At 45.1% G+C, this 20391-nt stretch overlaps 1 protein-coding gene across 1 annotated transcript; it reads right to left on the bottom strand.

The window, feature by feature from the left end:
* Nucleotides 1-628: 628 nt before the first annotated feature.
* LOC140732723 (immunoglobulin lambda-1 light chain-like) lies at nt 629-5163 on the bottom strand. Its single transcript, XM_073055395.1, has 3 exons — nt 5049-5163; nt 4580-4924; nt 629-951 (listed from the first exon to the last, which is right to left on the bottom strand). The coding sequence occupies exons 1-3, from the start codon at nt 5095-5097 to the stop codon at nt 629-631; spliced, it is 717 nt and encodes a 238-aa protein (XP_072911496.1). The 5' UTR covers nt 5098-5163.
* Nucleotides 5164-20391: the final 15228 nt, after the last annotated feature.

Genomic DNA, 20391 nt, shown 5'->3' with positions numbered 1-20391 from the left:
TGACTTCTCTAACTTCCGTTAATGCCCCTCCTCCCCCTCTTACCCCATCACTGGCATATTTAGTTGTTTGCCTGTTCTCCATCTTCCTCTGGTGCTCCCCTCCCCCTTTCTTTCTCCTGAGGCCGCCTGTTCCATGATCCTTCCCCTTCTCCAGCTCTGTATCACTTTCGCCAATCACCTTTCCATCTCTTAGCTTCATCCCACGCCCTCCGGTCTTCTCCTATCATTTCGCATTTCCCCTCCCCCCATACTTTGAAATCTCTTACTATCTTTCCTTTCGGTTAGTCCTGACGAAGGATCTCGGCCCGAAACGTCGACAGCGCTTCTCCCTATAGATGCTGCCTGGCCTGCTGTGTTCCACCAGCATATTTGTGTGTGTTGATGCAATCTTCAGATTACGGTTACTTGATGAGCATCTGGGAATGCCTTTAACTGAGACTAATTAACATTGGAGTTTGAATTAAGAATTATATTCATTTAATAGAATGACATTTAAAAATGACGGAACTTAAATGACGAATCTGAACGCAGATACTGAACTGCAAAAGAATAATGTTTAAAGCTATTTTAATGAAGGAAAAGACGGATAACATAAGCTTTTCATCTTTATTAAGTTTGAAATATAGTTTTAGATACAGCTGGATCGCTCGATCGTTGCTACAAACGGGTTTGCTAGAGCCTCGTGTTTAACCACGCAGGAGTAACGCTCGTGTGAGCTCCATTCTGAGGCTGGCAGAGTCAGGTAACTGCTCACACTGAACGTGTTGTCCGTGTCCTGAAGGACAGGGCTCGTCTCAACGCCATCGCTTTTCGTACGTCTGTCCACGGTCCACTCAATGCCCACAGCTCCCGGATTAAAACGGCTCACCAAACACACCAGTGTCGCTGTGCCCTTTCCCGTAATTTCTTCGGCTGAAGGCCGGAGGACGGTGACAGCGGGGCTCCGGGGATCTGTTTAAAACAATTTGCCAGTTTAGTATAGGTTGAGTAACTGTTTCTGTTAAAACATCTATTTTGTTTAAAATGCATTTGGTATTTCATGTATTCATCTTAATGAAGAAATATTTCTTTTCCGTTTTCCCATTTCAATCTGTTGAGTTAGACGTGAAAAAATTACCACCTAAAATCTCCCGTTATATTTGTTTTTTTGTGACGCTGGGGCACAATATGAATGGCGTAAAATGAATGATTTCGGCACGGGTTTTAATCCGCATTGAATGTATGACTGAAATTAATTTATTTCGGTCAGTACGAACATAACAAAAAGCATCATTTACAACGATGATTTCATAACGATGATTTCATAGGACAAAATTACAACAAAAAACATAGATATACTTTAAAAGAGACCGAAAGGGTACAGCTTATTACGCCTACCCCTCTTACTGACACAACAACATATTTGGCGTCAATCATCACATCAAAAAAGATCATAATCTTTTTACACAAAATCCAATTCCAGATATCATATATATTTATATTACTCGTATTCATTTAAAATCATGTATTTTATATTTGTTCATTAAATAATTTTTAAATTTTTTAAAAACTTGTTAAGTGTAAGCATGTTTGAAATTCTTACTACAACTGTTCCATAGAGTCACCCCTCTGACTGAAATACAATGATTTTTTACATCTGTTCTTATCCTTTGATTTTGAAATGTACATATTCCTCTCAAATCATGTTGACTTACTCTCATTTTAAACAACCTTTGGATATTTTGTGGTAGTTGTCCTTTGGATTCCGGTTGAATAAAAATCTGAGGTTATACCTGACTACTAATTGTGGCTTCCATTGGGCCCGAAGCTTCCACCGTTTCTACTTCTACATTAGACACCTTCACTTCATTCAGATCTTCAGTCATCAAGACAAGAGGCTGAAGTCTAATACATGTTTTGCTTAAAATCGGGGATTAGTACACGGGGCTCTCAAACTTTTTTATGTTATGGACCCCTACTATTAGCAGAGGGATGTGTAGACCCGAGACTGGGAACCACTTGAATAGTGTATTTAATTCATCTTAGCCATCAGAATACAGAATTCGCTTTGCGCAATATAAAATTACAGCCTGCGTGCACAGTAAATCACTTTTGGACAGTTTAACATACATGTTGAAAGTTACACGCTTTGTTTCCGAAATATTATTTTTCCACTTAAAGTAAATAATTCAAATCTGGTTTGTGGAGTGTAGCGGATCTTTCTCCTTACACTCACCACTGAGGAAACCACTTTCTTACAATGTTCACGACCTAGGTGGTAAAGAGAGGGAATGCAACTGTGTTCATCTAATATGGTTCAGAACTACGGCTCAACGTGGTTTACTTTAATATCTTTAAGTAATTTAAAGTAATTTTAAGTAATGTATTTTTAAGTAATTTAAGTAGTTTTAGTAAATTAAGTAATTTAAGAAAGCTTGCTGTTCTGTGGTTCAATTTTTAGTGTAATGACAACTTTAATGATGGATTAATTCCATTGATTTAGTTCCCGTTATGCCGCTGTCGTTCAGGGCAGTAATAAAGTTCCTCAATCTCTGTCTACAGAAGGAGTCGCACACATGTTGCATTGCAATTTCCATAACAAACTTTCACCTGCCAGCGTTTTTATCCCTGAGATGAACCCCCGAACCTGGATGGCGTAAGGATCACTCTTAGTCGGCCCTCTACCCTTTGACTTGTTGGGCATGTTTGACACTATCAAAAACCAAAGCACAAGGCCATGACACTCGCCAACATAGCTCTCCGGGTCAATCAGCCACGCATGTCTTTAAACCCAACGATACGGTGGTCCTCTTGGAAATTGACTTCCACATGGTGACTCAAATGCATCACGACTTTAAATTGCCAAGTTTCAGTATCACAATTGGCAGAAAAGTCTGTCTGCCATGTTTGCACATATTGACATTCAAAAGTAAGGGAGAAATAATACCAACAGCTGAAAACATAAAATACTAAAAGGCGTCTGCTAACAACCATATAACAATCACAGCACGTAAACAGGCCAAGTCCGTGCCGAACGCTTACTCTCACCTAGTCCCACCTGCCTGCACTCAACCTATAAACCCCCATTCCTTACCTGTCCATATACCTATCGATTTTTTTTTTAAATGACAAAATGCGTCTACCACTTCTACTGGAAGCTCGCTCCACACAGCTACCAATCTTGAGGAAAGAAGATCCCCCTCGTGTTACCCCTAAACTTTTGCCCATTAACTCTCAACTCATGTCCTTTTGTTTGCATCTACCCTACTCTCAATGGAAAAAGCCTATCCACGTCAGCTCTATCTGTCCCCCTCATAATTTTAAATACCTCTGTCAAGTCCTCCCTCAACCTTCTACACTCCAAAGAATAAAGACCTTACTTGTTCAACCTTTCTCTGTAACATAGGTGCTGAAATCAAGGTAACATTCTAGTAAATCTCCTCTGTACTCTCTCTATTTTGTTGACATCTTTCCTATAATTAGGTGAACAGAACTGTACACAATACTCCAAATTTGGCCTCTCCAATGCCTTGTACAATTTTAACATTACATCCCAACTCCTATACTCAATGCTCTGATTTATAAAGGCCAGCATACCAAAAGCAATAAAGATTGAGAAGTTCCATTCTAATAACTGCGTGCCATTCTTCGTAGCTCGTTCACGTCTTAAATGGTGCAAGTTTGTTTCAGATTTCATTCAGATTCAAATTTAGTTCTATACAGCAAAACACTGAAGGTTGGTTTTAAAATTCCTTAGCGGTTTAATATAAACATTTAACGACACAAATCTGGCGATTAAAAAAAAATTAAATAGGACAATGATTAATCTAGCAGTTACTCTTTTCAGTGACATCTCAATGACTTTCCCTATAAGTGATGGACTAATTGATCCGTTGTTTTTTATATTCTGTTTCTCTGGGCACCTCAAGAATTTGCATTAACTGCCGTGCTCATCATCATCCATGTCTCTGATGGCAAATATGATACCAGTTTTGTTATTTTTTGGAAAAATGTAAGGAGACACACGAACAACTTGAGCAAGGTGGCGACTGATAAAAAAAAAATCATATTTTCAGTGTGTCAGAGATAACCAGATACTGCGGGCAATTTCAGAAAGATTATAGCTTATTGCATTGGAACCAATCGCCTTCATCATCTATCTTTCTTCGTCTATGCAAGTTTGTGATTTTTAAAGAACCCTTCAGTGACCAGTGATCAGTATTTAGCAGATAATTTGAGGTTCTGACAGGCATCAGCTCAAAATGGTGTCATCAGCAAAGTTGCATCAACCAACTAATTCAATCAAAATTCGGGAGATCAGGATTATACTTGCAGAATAACGATAGAAATAATTCTTTACCTGGTTTGGCAATTAGCATTTCGGCTTCTACAAAGCCAGCTCAAACTAAAGAAAGAACAGAGCGGCATTTGGCGGTTCGGCCGCGCGAGTTCAATTAAATTATCAAAGGACCGTTACTCCTGGCTGGATATTTGAAAACAGCCACCATTTGTTTCGAAGCCACCCTTAGACGACACAGTTCTAATTATTGTTCACGTAAGTACCAAAAGGCCAAGCGCATTGATTTGATATTTTACTTACTGCCAACTCCCAGCCTCGTTCCTTTGCCGAAGATTAAAGCATCTTTCCAAACAGCACAGTAATAGTCTGCCGCATCTTCCGACTGGACGCTCGATATTGTCAATGTTGCCGTGTCGCCGGATATTGAGCCGCCGAAACGGTTCGGAACCCCGGAGCCTCGGTAAATGCTGCTCCCCGAATAATAGTAGAACAGATACCGAGGAACTTTTCCGGGAATCTGCTGGTACCAGGAAACTCTGCTACTTCCTAAAGATGTTCCAGACAAGGTGCAGGGTATTTGGACGGTCTGCCCCGGAGATGTGGATTTCGAAGGTGGTTGATTCACTACAACTTCTGCGTTGATATCTGGAAACATTCAGAGGGAAGGAAAAATGTGCCGAGATTAATATTCGAGTAATACCAGAAGTGCGAGAAAAATATCGTTGAATAGTATTCGAGATTCAATATAATATCCATAGAAAATACTCACAAATTGCAATGAACACCAGCGTACTGACCACACGAACCCAGCAAGACATTGTAATTAATTGAATGAAGCTCACACAAGGTGCAGCGGTTAAGTGGCGTCTCAACTTTTCAGCTCGCTTATGAATCCTGTGACGAGCTGGCACTGCGTGTTCCCTATTTATGCAAATCAGTTGAAACAGAATGGCACATTGACACCAATCACAAGTTGCCAACTTTTTCCTGTGTCAAATTAATTTCAAGTTGTTTGCCAGATTAGCATTTCGTTTCGAGCTGTGTATATCGCCAATATATTTTAGATAAAGAAATCTCCTCTCGTCCCTTCAGTTGCAGGCGATATAAAAAAATACGCAAACTCGCTCCATTATTAAAGATGGTGTGTCCGAGATTTTTGAAAACAAGAGACGATGAAAAAGGTACTGGCAATTATCTGTCGGATAATTATCTGTCGGGATCTGTCGGATTGTCAATGAAGTCCAAGCCACTTATCTGTATATTTTTAGAAAACTGACTGCCAAACCGATGTAAAGGTTTTGCAATGATTTTGGAAATTTTATTTTTCAGCTGCTCCCTAATCACTCACTTTACTGAAGATATTCAGAAGGAAAATTGAGAAAGGGATTGAATCGACCAGACTGCTTATTGCGTGTTGTGAATAATTAAAAGTGAATCAAATGATACTGCTGGTGTTTCTCTATAAATTTTGCCAACCTTAGGTCAATATGGGGAACTATAATTACATGTAGCCACAGGTGCCTTATACCATGTAATGCACGTAGCGTGTGGCGGGTTGAAGGTACTTCTCTACCAGAGGAAATGTAAGGTGTTTCGTCCCATCGCTGGCCTGCATGTCACCCTAAGGTAATGTGTCACAGCTGCTTAGCCCCGTGATCAATGTCCCGTGAAGCAGGCGAGCAGGCAGTGGAAGGTCGTATGAGCAGCTGGTGCTTAGCAGAAGGCCTGGTTATGCGACCACTGACGACAGGCTGACAATCTCTGAAGAGTAATGACAATGGCTGTGTTCACCCGACTTGCAAAGATACTGCCTAGGAGAAAGCAATGGCAACCACTTCTGCAGAAAAATTGCAAAGTATAATCATGAGACGGATAATGCCATGATCGCCCACAACATACAACAGTGCCCATAATGCTGATGAAGTGTTTATATGAAATAAGCAGACATTCTGGAAGCGAATATTTTAATTTCATTCGTCTCATAGATCAGGCAGAACAGGGATAAAATTCTTCGATCTTAATAATAGTCAAACCAACGAACATGGCAAAGTACAAAGTATATAAGTTTGTGACATGAAGAGCTATTAGCAGGATAATGCGTTTTAGATCAAGTATTTAAGCCATGAGTTTTGTTATCCTATTTTTAGGGACTTCCCTCATTCCTCAGAGAACAGTAGAATAAACTCTACAGTTTCGTGTCATTTTCAGGGGAATAAAACGAGAGGAATTTTAACACAATAAAATGGAAATGGACAGTTATAATAGATTATGCCAGGCATTCCGAGTTCCTCCAGCATTTTGAAGGTGGAGCGAACCTGGGATATGGGGATATCTCTCAATTCCTGTCGGAGCACAGAATTAGAATCTGACAATCAGCAGCTAACTAAATATCTCAAAGCAACACAGAATTTAAAGGACGATTTCCGAACCCCAGAAGTTCATGTCCTCTTTGCAACAGATTTTTACATAAGAAAACGAGTCAGTGAACTTATTCTATCAATAGGTAAGTGGCAGAACTCTTTCCGAACTCTATCACCATCACGTGTCCGCTGATTCCAAACAGAAAACCTGTGAGATTTGTTGCTTGTAGCGTAAATCCATCCATATGTAAATTAACAAAACACCGGATGAGATTAACTTGAAGGCAACGGTTGCATTTAAACCTTGACCATACAACTCTAACGGAAATAATTACATCGTTGTTACCAAATGGAGCGAACAATTGCAAGTCTTCTATCATGTATTAGCATGATGAACAACAGAAACGACCGTTTCCCCGGAGTTTTGTTGCGCCTCACCATAGATTGCTGTGGTGCAGGTGTCATATTCCCTGCGAACAATGGAAAAACATCGAAGATGCGAATTCTATTTGTGGTTACAATAACATTAATCATAATTGCATTTAATCATTTGGATTAAACTAATTTACATTTGCAGCAATCATCCAATTAAATTACTGAATTTGAGCTATTATTTGGAGATATTAACTGCTCCATAGGTTTGCACGGCTGCAACATCCCTTCACAACTTTATATAATCGATATATTTCCACAATAATCGATGCAGCAGGTTTCAGGTTATCTCCCAATAGCTAAACCGCGCTGTTTCTGACCTGGGAGTATTTGACAGAGTTGTGTGAGGGTAATATAGTTTGCCTCTGACTCTTGAGGTAATTTTCTGTGAATGTTTCATGGGACATGGCACAAGTTAGTGCACGAATAAGGCACAGAGCAAATCTCCTTTACGTTCTCCAATCATTATCCAGCTGGGTCCAGCTCAAGAAGACTGCTTATTCGAATAGCTGAAGTGCGTCCAAGAATTCGGGAATTGATCGCAATGCAGTTGTAAAGGCGTTTATCGATCCGATACTACATTGGTTGTTTCGAGCAGATGGAGCTCGTTAACCATGCTTGGAAGCTCATCTCGGAGAAGGAACACTCAGATCTCAAACCTCCGATGCCTTGCGGCTATGCCAATACACGGGGAAAGGCTCGGAGTAAACCCCGGTATCCTGGTTCAATTAGTTAAAACCCATGCAGCAGAGCGATCTCCAGTCTTCTTGTACAGTCAAGCATCTAGATGACGACATCTCTCTGTGAAACTAGTACTTGATGTGCAACTGGTAATCCACATTAAAATAAATATTAGGTCACATTAATAAGTAAATATATATATTCGAATTGTAACTGCAGCTGCAACTGCACATGCGCAGCGAATTCGGGCACCGGAAGGTCTGAGTAATTGCACTGCAGCTAGTTAATAGATTTAAAAACAAATAAGTTATAAATATTGTCTAGAGGAATGATCTCCCTCGCTCCTGCTTCTCTTGAAAATAACGCTCCCAAAGGTCGTATACTGTCACCACAGCTACCTAATGCCGTTTGTTTGACACGCATTCGGCACCTTTCTACAATTTCAGTCCATGTTTTCCAACCATCTTCAGTGTGGGACCTGAACCCGCAACTTGCCATTTGAGAGGCTGCAGGTCAATCCACGAAGTAATAAATGACTGAGTGACGATTTGTTATCGTTCTTTAATATGGACATTTCTTTGTCACTCCAGGTGGAAATTGTCCTGCCCTTCGATTGCTGTTCTTCCACCCGAGATTGAAGGACAGATTGTGACTCTGATGTGACTAGTCAACAACTATTCTCTTAGACAGGTGGAGGTGTCTAAGAAATGGACCACAATGTCGTGGCTGGTGTCCAGACAACCGGGATACCCATCAGACCTACACCCTCAACTCTTACCTCACGCTGACCGCCTCCCAGTGGAACTCACAAGAAAAGTGCACTTGTGAGTTTCCACGATTGATTCCTTTCTATTTGCAAGCGGCTTTCCTCCAGTCGTACTTTACATTATGGCGGAATAAAACATTTTCACTTTGTAAACGTAACGTAGAAACTTTTGCTACAAAAATTAAAAATATATGCTTCCTAAAACCTGTATATCTTGCGTGTCAGCGGTTGAATTAAACCAGAGGAGGGGCAGCTGTTTCCGTGCCCTGACTGTATTAGTTATCAAACATAAAACTGGGAAAAGGAATAGGGCATTTTGTTCCCCCTAACGCGTCCAGACATACATCAAGTACTGGTTGATATTAGATCTCAGGAACATACTGCTGCCCTTTGCCTTAATATTGAGAAATCTGTGATCTTATGGATGAATTTAATGACGATGCCTCCAAAGACCTGAGTATGGGGTGTCAGGGAGAGGTAGTACCTCTGATGGGGAACACGTCGTACTCTTCTGAGTAGTTTGCCCGCATTGGTCCTCACCTGACACTCAGCTCTCACCAGTGGTTCCTCGTAGCTGTTTGCATGCAACAGCGGCCACACCCCGGGCAACGGCTTCGACTGGCCAGCAAAACCTGGTGAGGGTAGCCGATGGGCCTCAAACCCTCGGTGAGTTAGGGCTTGTCTATTTACGCATGCGAAGACTGAATTCGGCGGACTACGCGGAGGAGACCACCAGTTGGCGGTCCAACGAGTAGAAAGGCGGACCCAGCAAAGCGTTGTGGAGCGCAATCGGGGCGCGGTGAGACACGTAGAACACTGCTGGCCGTCCACTGCATCCCGACTTATCTCCAGCCGTCTCGACTCCGTCTTGCAACTGGATACAGATAGGTCGGGACGAGAGAGTGAGGCTGACGATTTGCGCAACTCTCCCTCACTTTAATCCAAGTCCAGCGCAAATCACGACTCCAAATCCATTCCGCTAAAAAACTTGAAGTCTTGTGGCGATGTGCGAGTGGCGAAGCAGCAGGTGTGGACACACTGGAAGCTGTAGTCACAAACCTGCACACAGGCGGCCCAGGGCATTGGGTCGTTCTCCGCTGGAATGAAGCAGCAGTGGAGCTCGGCAGCCCCCTGGGTGTCTGAGCTGTCCTCTTTAGGAATCGCTCTGCTCACCTCCATGGAGGAAGGGGCTAGAAAAGGTGCCTCAAACATAGCCTGCTTCATCTTACCCTGGCCGGCACATCGCGGCTGGCGGGGATCCCACTCAGCGATCGAACTACAAAGAAGACGAAAGCGAACGTGCTCAACCTTAGCACGTGGAACGTGCGAACTCTGCTTGACATCACCAAGGCTGTCAGACCAGAAAGGTGAACAGCACTGGTTGCCAAAGAACTAGCCCGCTATAACGTGGACATTGCAGCACTCAGCGAAACACGCCTAACAGACAAGGGCCAGCTTACAGAACGTGGTGGTGGGTACACCTTCTTCTGGAGCGGTCGCAGCAGCACTGACCGACGAGTGGCTGGCGTTGGATTTGCCATCTGGTCCCACCTCGCTCGTAAAACTTGCCAAGCTTCCAGAGGGCATCAATGATCTCCTGATGACGCTTCGGCTCTCACTTGGCAATAAGAGGAGTGCCACACTGATCAGCGCATATGCCCCAACAATGACCAAGCCAGATGACATCAAAGATAAATTCTATGAAGAACTTGACTCCCTCATAGCAGCAGTCCCACAGTCAGAGAAGCTTATTGTCCTCGGGGACTTGAACGCCAGAATGGGGACAGATTACCGGACCTGGGAAGGGATTCTTGGAAGACATGGTATTGGCAAGTATACAGCAATGGCCTACTGCCCCTCAAGACATGCGCTACGCATGACCTTGTCATCACCAACACCCTATTCCGCCTCCCTACCCGTAACAAGACATCTTGGATGCATCCACGCTCTAGGCACGGGCATCTGATCGACTATGACATCACCAGAAAGAGGGACTGACAAGATGTGAGAGTGACAAAGGCCATGTGTGGTGCCGATTGCTGGACGGATCATCGACTCATAGTGTCCAAGTTTAAACTTCGCATCCTGCCTGTGAGAAGACCCCAAGGTCAGAAGACTACAAAGAGGCTCAATGTCTCCAAGCTGAAGAGCAAACGTAGTTGCAGAAGAATTTCGTGAAGACCGAGATAGCAGGCTGCTTGACACACCCCAGGATGACCACACCAGCACTGAAGAGCAGTGGACGGCTTTCAGAGGTGCAGTCTACTCTACCGCTCTCGAACACCTCGGACCAGCAATGCGTAGACATCAAGACTGGTTCGATGAGAACGACGAGGAGATACAGGCACTGTTGTCAGAGAAACACCAACTATTCAGAGCGCACCAGAATGATCCCACATCACAAGCCTTCGCCAGTGCAAGACGGAAAGTGCAGAAGAAACTCCATGAGATGCAGGATGTCTGGTTCAGCAATAAGGCCGATGAGATCCAGGGCTACGCAGACAGTCACGACACCAAGCGTTTCTACGACGCTTTGAAGGCTATGTATGGACCTCAGTCCTCTGGCTCCTCCCCTCTCCTCAGTGCAGATGGGACTCGGCTGCTGACAGAGAAAAAGCAGATTTTGGAGAGATGGGCTGAACACTTTAACCAGGTCCTCAACCGCCCTGCCGAAATCAATGATGAGGTCATTGCTCGCCTACCTCAGGTGGAGATCAACCTGGACCTTGAGAACCTCCCCACAGAAGAAGAAATCAGAAAAGCCATCAGGCAACTTTCTTGTAGCAAAGCACCAGGATCAGATGCAATCCCTGCTAAAGTCTACAAAGCAGGAGGACCATTCATGATGCAGAAGCTGACTGAGCTCTTCCAGTCTATGTGGAACGAAGGAAAGGTCCCGCAACAGTTGAAAGATGCCAGCATAGTCCACATCTACAAGAGGAAAGGCAACCGCCAGCCTTGTGACAATCACCGAGTCATCTCCCTCCTGTCCATAGCTGGGAAGATCTTGGCTCGCGTCCTGCTTAATCGCCTTCTCCAACACCTTGGGCAATGTCTCCTCCCAGAAAGCCAGTGTGGCTTCCGTGCAGAGCGTGGAACTGTCGACATGATATTTGCTGCACGCCAACTCCAGGAAAAATGTCAAGAGCAGCACAGCGACTTCTTTATGACCTTCGTCTATCTGACCAAGGCATTTGATACGGTCAGCAGAGATGGCTTATGGAAGATAATGGAGAAGTTTGGCTGCCCTAGCAGGTTCATCACGATTGTTCGGCAGTTCCATGATGGCATGATGGTGAAAGTTTTGGATGATGGTAACGAGTCAGAAGCCTTCCCAGTGACGAACGGTGTGAAGTAAGGATGCATTCTCGCCCCTACACTCTTTAGCATGGTCTTCTCTGCTATGCTGAATGATGCCTTCCGCGATTGTCAGGATGGTATACACGTCAGATACAGGACTGGCGGTGGGCTATTCAGCCTCCGGCGTCTACAGGCTGTTACAAAGGTAAAGGAGACCGTCTTCAGAGACTTCTTATTCGCTGATGATTGCGCCTCAATGCCAGCACAGAGCAGAAGAGGCAGCGAGAAATGGACTGCTTCTCACGAGCATGTGACAACTTTGGACTTACAATCAGGACCAAAAAGACCGAAGTTATGTAGCAGCCCGCACCCGGAAAGCCCTATCAGGAACCACACATCACAGTAAAGGGGCAGAAGCTACTGGCAGTCGACAGCTTTACTTATCTGGACAGTATTCTATCACGAGCGGTGAACATAGATGCAGAGATCAGCAACAGAATTGCCAATGCCAGTGCCGCCTTTGGGAGACTCCGTGAGAATGTATGGGAGCGGAGAGGACTCAGCCTTACCACCAAGCTGAAGGTTATTACCACCCTCCTCTATGCCAGCGAGACCTGGACTGTCTACAGCAGACACGCTAAACAGCTCAATCACTTCCACTTGAGCTGCCTCCGCAGACTTCTCCATGTAAGAAGGCAGGACAAGGTCCCAGACACGGAGGTCCTGGAGCGGGCTAGCACCCACAGCGTCTACACCCTCCTACAGAAAGCCAAAGCCAGATGGGCTGACCATGTCGTCAGGATGTCTGACAGTCGACTACCAAAACAGCTGTTGTATGATCTGAGCCAGGGCAAGCGCTCAGGTGGAGGGCAGAAGGAACTTTTCGAAGGCTGCCTTAAAGTGTTCCTCAAAGACCTCAACAACAATCCCAGTAGCTGGGAATCGCTTGCTTTGTAACGCCGAACCTAGTGGAGCAGGACCACTAAAGGAGCGTATGCAGCAGAAATCAGACACACCGCAGAGGCTCAGAGGAAAGGCGCCGCGCGCAAGGCTCGAACTACCTCCACTTCCACTGCAGCACCTACCTTCATGTTTCCCACATGTGGGCGAGCTTTCAGGGCCCGGATTGGCCTCACCAGACACCTCCGGACCCTGAGTCACCAACCCTTCACCTGACAGAAGTCGTGGTTGTCTTCGACTCTGAAGGACGAACAACAACAACAACAAAGGCTGGATAATTACAACATCGACAGCACATTAAGTGGGTGTGATTGAGTGGGGAGCAGGATGTGCTAAGGTGCCATTTCTGGGAACATGACGGAACGACCCGAGTCGGAATTCTGGGAAAAGGCCCATCTTACAGCTGTTCCTAGATGCAAACGCCTGATCTGAGACTGGAGCCATAGTTGTGGACTCCTCATCTAGGAAAGTACCTTCTCTTCATTGAGCATGTTAAGAACTGATGGAATTTTAAATTTCATCGAGATTTCCCTTCATTCTCGTAGATATCTAGAGAAGAGGGCCAGACTACGCAATTTCTTCACAAATGGTGCTTCTGCATCTAGTCTATGTCTATCTGATGAAATCCCTCCATGTTTTTGATGAAATCTCCATCCCTCCATCGGGTCAGATGGCCTAATCCTTGGCCTATGTCTTATGGTCTTTTTAAGCAGCCATGGCTAGACCACGTAATGACGTCACCATTCGTTTACGCAAATTCTCTCATGAGAAAGGATAAATAACATTCGTTTTCCCTGTGGTCTGTTGTTCTGGCATTTTGGCTTTCAGGAAGCCGAAGGCCAGTTATCTTTAATACATTACCGAATGCCCTGCCATTAAAGTAATTGACATGTTTGTAAGATATATTAAAATTGGAGCATGATATTAAAGAATTAAACGAACGTTTTAATTAAAATTTGTTCCTGAAACAACAAACAATCGAATAGTTCAAATAATAAATTAAAATAAACCATATTTGAACAGTTTATATTTCCCGTTATACAACTCATCTTTCCCTACACCCCACAAACAATGGTGCCTCCAATGTTTTCAAGGCGTGAATCTGGCCCAGGATACAAGGCACAATCTAGTGTAATGTTGGGCGACGTCCTTTCGGTTCTGCTACAGGTTCTTCCAGCTCTGTATTTGATTCTCCAACGAAAACTGGCCAGTATGCAGATAGATTTCAGAATCTCAAAGCTTGAAAATGTGCGCTTTAGAAAGAAATACCAATTGCATGTCGTCGAAAAATAATTAATCAAAGCAAGAGATGCTGAACAAGTCAGACAGCTCTCCGCATAACCCTTAACATTTTAGTTCAATGCCCTTTCATTAGAAAATGTAAGTAGTTGAAGTATAGTGTATAGGGAGGCCACAGAGAACAAAGTAAATGTTCGGATAGGATGAATGGAAAACGAATGGCACATCTCATCAATAGAAATGTGGTGAATAACAGGTTTTTATTTATTTAGAGATACAGCACGGAACAGGCACTTCCGCTCCAAAGACTCACACCGTCGAGCAGCCTACCTGTTTAAAACTAACCTATCCGGGGAGAATTTACGATTATCAATTAATCTAGTAACGGGATCGTTTTTGAACTGTGGGAGGAAACCGGAGCACCCGGAAGACCCCCACGCAATTCACAGGAAGAACGATCAAACTCCGACACGCAACGCCAGAAGTGAAGCCGGAGCTATTGTTGTCGTGTTGCGCTAACCGTTACCCTAACCCGATGCCCGGGAGCCACGGGCAAGGAAAGGTATAAGTGAATACAAGTGCTTAGATTATGCAAGGTCATGGGTATAAATAAGAATTCCTTCGCCGATCTTCCTCAAGATTAGCATTTCCCATCATTGCAGAAATACAAATTGTAGGTCGTCGAAAAAAATGAACCTCAGTTCATTGCGAAATGCCGAAGGGCATGCTCGGAACAGTTAAGGTGCAGCTAAACTTAAACACAGAAAATGTAGGGAATACTCTGCAGGGCAGGAAGCCTCTGTGTAAGAAGAGCTATTGCTGACAATTCAATTCATCAGATATCCTGATGGCTGGTGGGGGATCAGAAACACAAACTCTGTTTCTTTTTCTACAGATGCTGCTTGAACCGCGTCTCCAGCATGTATGGTTTTGCTTTAGATTTCTAACATCTAACGTTCATTGTCGTACCAATATGACGTGTAGATCACTGAAGGTGCAACGCAATATTACATATATGCAAGATCGCAAGAAGGAAACCATCTTTTCAAGATAATATAGTCCTGACTGTATAAATACGTCAGGGCATTTCGAGGTTAAGAAGAAGGAGGTGTTCGGCCTCCCAATGAGTATTAACGTAGATCGGTCCTCAGGGCCAGATGGGAGTTACCGTTGGTTTTTGAAGGAGTCAGGAAACGAAATGGCTGGGGCCTTGACCAGTATCTTCGTGGCCTCTAGCCATAAGTGAAGTCCCAAAGGACTGACGGGTGACTAATGATGCACCTCTATATTCGAAGGGAACAAAGGGAAATCCTCGGAACTATAGACCAGAGAGCTCACGTCAGTTGTAAGAAATTGCGGGAGAAAATACTTCGGGATAGGATATATGAACATCTGGAAATTTACACCCTAACTAGGGAAAGCCAACAAGGCTTTGTACGTTGCAGGTCGTGCCTTGCCAACTTCGAGTTATTTGACAAGATTACGAGAGAGATTGATGAGGGTAGGGCTGTGGATGTTGGTTACATGGATTTTTGTAAGGCTTTTGACAAAGTCCCTCTCAGGAAACTAATCCAGAAATTAGGAAGCATGGAGTCCGTGGCGACTTGTCTCTTTGTATTCAGAAACTACTTGCGCATAGACGGCAGGGGGTAGTGGTTGAATGTAGGGGTTCATGGCCGATCAGAGTGGCCATGAAGCTGAAAGGGATTAGGGAGATCACAAATGGATTTTTTATATCTGTATTTACTCGAGAGACGGACACAGTGTGAGGAGACTTGCCATTCTAGCCGGAGACTGTTATTTGGAAGATATATAAAAATATATAAACAGGTTATATAAATGACCTGGAGTCTAAAAATCGTACTTTTAAGGAGCATAAGAGAACACTGAAGAAGCAAATTAGAATGGTTGAAAGAAGGCATGAGGTTGCTCTGGTAGACGAAGCATAGGAAATCCCAAGAGTTTCTACATGTATATTGCGAGCAAAAGGATAGCAAGTGACTAGTTTCCGATTAGAGTGGCCATGAAGCTGAAAGGGATTATGGAGATCACAAATGGATTTTTTTATATCTGTATTTACCCGAGAGACGGACACAGTGTGAGGCAAAACAGTAGGGTGTTCATGGACTTAAAAGGATTACAGAGGAGGAGGTGCTTACAGTTTTGAGACAACGTAATGTGGATATATCCCCAGAGATTAAGGGAGTTAGGCTTTACTCTTTGGAGAGAAGGAGGATGAGAGGAGACATGATAGAGGTGTACAAGATATTAAGAGGAATAGACAGAGTGGACAGCCAGCGCCTCTTCCCCAGGGCACCACTGCTCAGTAAAAGAGGACATGGCTTTAAGGTAAGGGGAGGGAAGTTCAAGGGGGATATTAGAGGAAGGTTTTTCCACTCAGAGTGGTTGGTGCGTGGAATGCACTGCCTGAATCAGTGGTGGAGGCAGTTACACTAGTGAAGTTTAAGAGACTACTAGACAGGTGTATGGAGGAATTTAAAGTGGGGGGTTATATGGGAGGCAGGGCTTGAAGGTCGGCACAATATTGTGGGCCGAAGGGCCTGTAATGTGCTGTATGTTCTATGTTCTATGTACATGTTCTCGGATCTTGTGGGAGGCTAGTGCAGAAAGAGCAGGGGACCCAGCAAACATTTTAAACAGTCCTTAGCCTCAGCTGAGGGTAGCCAATTTTGTTCCGCTGTTCAAGAAGCTCTCTAAGAATAAGATTGACAATTATAGGCAGGTAAGACTGACGTTAGTTGTAGGCAGGTTATTGTACTGGATTCTAAGGGATCAGGTTTATAGGTATTTGGAGAAAAACAGAGTCTAATAATGAATAATCAACATGCATGTGTGCCAGGTGGGTCATGTCTAACCAACTATTTAGAGATTTTCGAGAACGTTATCAAAAGGTTTGATGAAGGAAAGACAGTGGATATTTCCTACATGGATTATAGCAAGGCCGGTGACATAGGCCCCATATGGGAGGTTGTGATGAAGGTTAAGTCGCTTGTCATTCAGTATCAGGTAGTAATCTGAATCAGATATTCGCTTCACTGGAAAAGCCAGAGAGTGGTGTCGATGTTTGCCTCTCTGAGTGGAGGTCCGTGTCTCGTGGTGTATCTCAGGGATGGGTGTTATGTCCGTTGTTGTTTGTCATTTATATCAACGATCCGAATCATAATATTGCAATCTAGGTCATCAAATTTGTGGATAACAGCAAGATCGGGGACGTACTGAACGGCGAGTAAGGTCATTGAATCTTGCAGTGGGATCTGGAACAGCTGGGAAAAACAGGCTGGAAACATCATATGGTTATTATTCAAAATAAAGTGAGGACAAACTAGGTTGGACTTACACGGTGAACTGTAGGGCACTTAGGAGTACGGTAGAACAGAAGAAATGCCGATCCATAATTTCTTCATAGTGGCGTCGTAGGTAAGTAGCTCCGTAAAAAGAGCTTTTGGCATATTGGTCTTCACAGATCAAAGTAAATATTGAGTACAAGAGTTGGGACGAAAACTTGAAGCTCTATAAGATTTTTGCGAAGCCTCATTTGGAGTATTGTATAGTCCTAGTCACCTGCCCATAGGAACACTACAACACTAGAATACTACAGCACAGTACAGGCCCTTCAGCCCTCGATGTTGTACCGACCCATATATTCCTTTAAAAAAGTAGTAAACCCACACTACCCCGTAATTCTCTATTTTTCTTTCATCCATGTGCCTGGCCAAGAGGCTCTTTGTCAGGAACGGGGGCCGGATGGACCCAAACGCAGGACGCAGACACTGAAGTACGAGGGGGAGGAGAGGATGGGGATGCCATGGCATTTAAGGGTAGAGCTGGGGTTCAGGTAGATAGAGTGTCAGGCAGGCAGAGCGGAGCGGGCTCCCGGAGTTCAGGCAGGCAGAGCGGAGCGGGCTCCCGGAGTTCAGGCAGGCAGAGCGGAGCGGGCTCCCGGAGTTCAGGCAGGCAGAGCGGAGCGGGCTCCCGGAGTTCATGCAGGCAGGCAGACCCCACAGTTCGGGGCAGGTAGGCAGGCAGGCAGATCCCACAGTTCGGGGCAGGTAGGCAGGCAGGCAGATCCCCACAGTTCGGGGCAGGTAGGCAGATCCCACAGTTCGGGGCAGGTAGGCAGATCCCACAGTTCTGGGCAGGTAGGCAGATCCCACAGTTCGGGGCAGGCAGGCAGATCCCACAGTTCGAGGCAGGCAAGCAGGCAGATCCCACAGTTCGAGGCAGGCAGGCAGGCAGGCAGATTCCTCATGGCGGGCCGCATGGATCCCGGGCAGGGCCGCCTCCCAGGCGGAAAACACAGAGGCCTGGGCCAGTCGCGGACACCTGGGCAGGTGCGGGGCACAACCCTTAGGGAGCAATAGGTGGAAGGGGCAGAACCCTCGCCGGGCAGCGGCAGTCCGGCCGGTCCCGCCCGACGGAAGCAACGGGTAGGAAGAGGCAGAACCCCCACCGGGCAGCGGCAGTCCGGCCGGATCCGCCCGACGGAGGCAACGGGTAGGAAGCTGGGTCCAGGGTAAGCAGCCAAACTACAGTGATCCACCGGGTACATTGCTAAATTGGGAAAGGCAACCGACAGCGTGGCAGCGCAAGCAAGGAAAATAAGGTGGAACAGCGGGACTCGCGCACCGGAGAGATGCAGGGGAACAAGACCAGCCGGATAGAGCATATACAGAACAGTCCAGCAACCAGGGTAGAACAGGATTCCAAGCAGGGCAGAACAGGATACAGAACAAAACGACCACCCGCCTGGTCCCAGTCACAAGGACCCTTATAAACACTTGCAGCTCAATGAGTCACAGGTGTGCCTCCTTGAGCCAGGAGGGTCCTAACCAGTTCACGGGTGACGGAAGGGACAACTGCAGGACCCGGAGTCCGGAGCACTCGGACCGGATCGAGACCCGGAACGCGGATTCCAGACCGGACCGGACCCTGACACTCTTAAATACTCCTAACGTTTTAGTCTCTACCACCATCCCTGCCAAGTCAATCCAGGCACCCAGAACCCTCTGTATAAAAACATTACTCCTGATATCTCCCCTAAACGTCACCCCCTTAACTTTGTACATATGCCCTCTGGTGTATGCTATTCGTGCCCTGGGAAACAGGTATTGGCTATCCACCCTATCTATGCCTCTCATAATCCTGTACACCTCTATCAAGTCCCGTCTCAACCTTATATGCTCCAAGGAGAAAAGTCCCAGCTCTGCTAACCTTGCCTCATACGACTTGTTTTCCAATCTAGGCAACTTCCTGGTAAATTTCCTTTGCATCCTCTTTATAGCTTCCACATCCTTCCTATAATAAGGTGATAAGAACTGAAATCATTACTCTAGGTATGGTCTCACCAGAGATTTGTAGAGCTGCAACATGATCTCTCTACTCTTGAACTCAACCTCCCTATTAATGAAGCCTAATATCCCATAGACCGTCTTAACTAACCTATCAACCTGTGCAGCAACCTTGAGTTATGCATGGATTTGAACCACAAGGTCCCGCTGTTCATCCACACTCTTAAGTAACCGACTTAAGACTTAAGTAACCCTGTACTCAGCCTTCTGGTTTATCTTTCCAAAATGCATCACCTCACTCTTATCCGGATTGAACTCCACCTGCAACTTTCCTGCCAAACTCTGCATCCGGTCTCTATCCTCTTGTAGCCTTCGACAACCTACAGCTCCATCCACAACTCCTCCAATCTTCGTGTCATCCGCAAACTAACTCACTCAACATTCCGCCTCTTCATCCAGGTCATTTATAAAACATCACGAAGAGCAGGGGCCCCAGGACTGATCAGTGTGGCACTCCACTAGTCACCGACCTCCAGACAGAATACTTTCCTTTCACTACTACCCTCTGATTTCTTCCTGTAAGCCATTTTTTAATCCGAATAGCCAGGTTTCCACTAATCCCATGCCTCATGATTTTCTGGATGAGTCTCCCGTGGGGGACCTTGTCAAGTGCCTTGCTAACATCCATGTAGACCACATCTACCGCTCTACCATAATCAATTTCGTTTGTTACATCTTCAAAAAACTCAATTAGGGTCGTGAGGCACGACCTTCCCTTCACAAAGCCATGTTGACTATCCTTGAGCCGTCTGCATGTCTCCAAATGCTCGTAGATCCTATCCTTAAGAATCCTGTCTAATAGTTTATAGACCAACGACGTCAGAATCACGGGTCTTTAGTCCCCAGGATTCTCACTATTACCTTTTTAAAACAAGGGAACTACATTTGCCGTTCCCAATCCTCCGGGACCTCCCCTGCAGCCAAACAGGATTCAAAGATCATAGCTATTGTTCCAGCGATCTCTTCTCTCACTTCCCACAGCAACCTGGGGTATATCACGTCCGG

This window comes from Hemitrygon akajei, chromosome 9, assembly GCF_048418815.1.
Source record: "Hemitrygon akajei chromosome 9, sHemAka1.3, whole genome shotgun sequence".
Classification (NCBI taxonomy): Eukaryota; Metazoa; Chordata; class Chondrichthyes; order Myliobatiformes; family Dasyatidae; genus Hemitrygon; species Hemitrygon akajei.
This window is presented reverse-complemented; position numbering and strand designations above follow the sequence as displayed.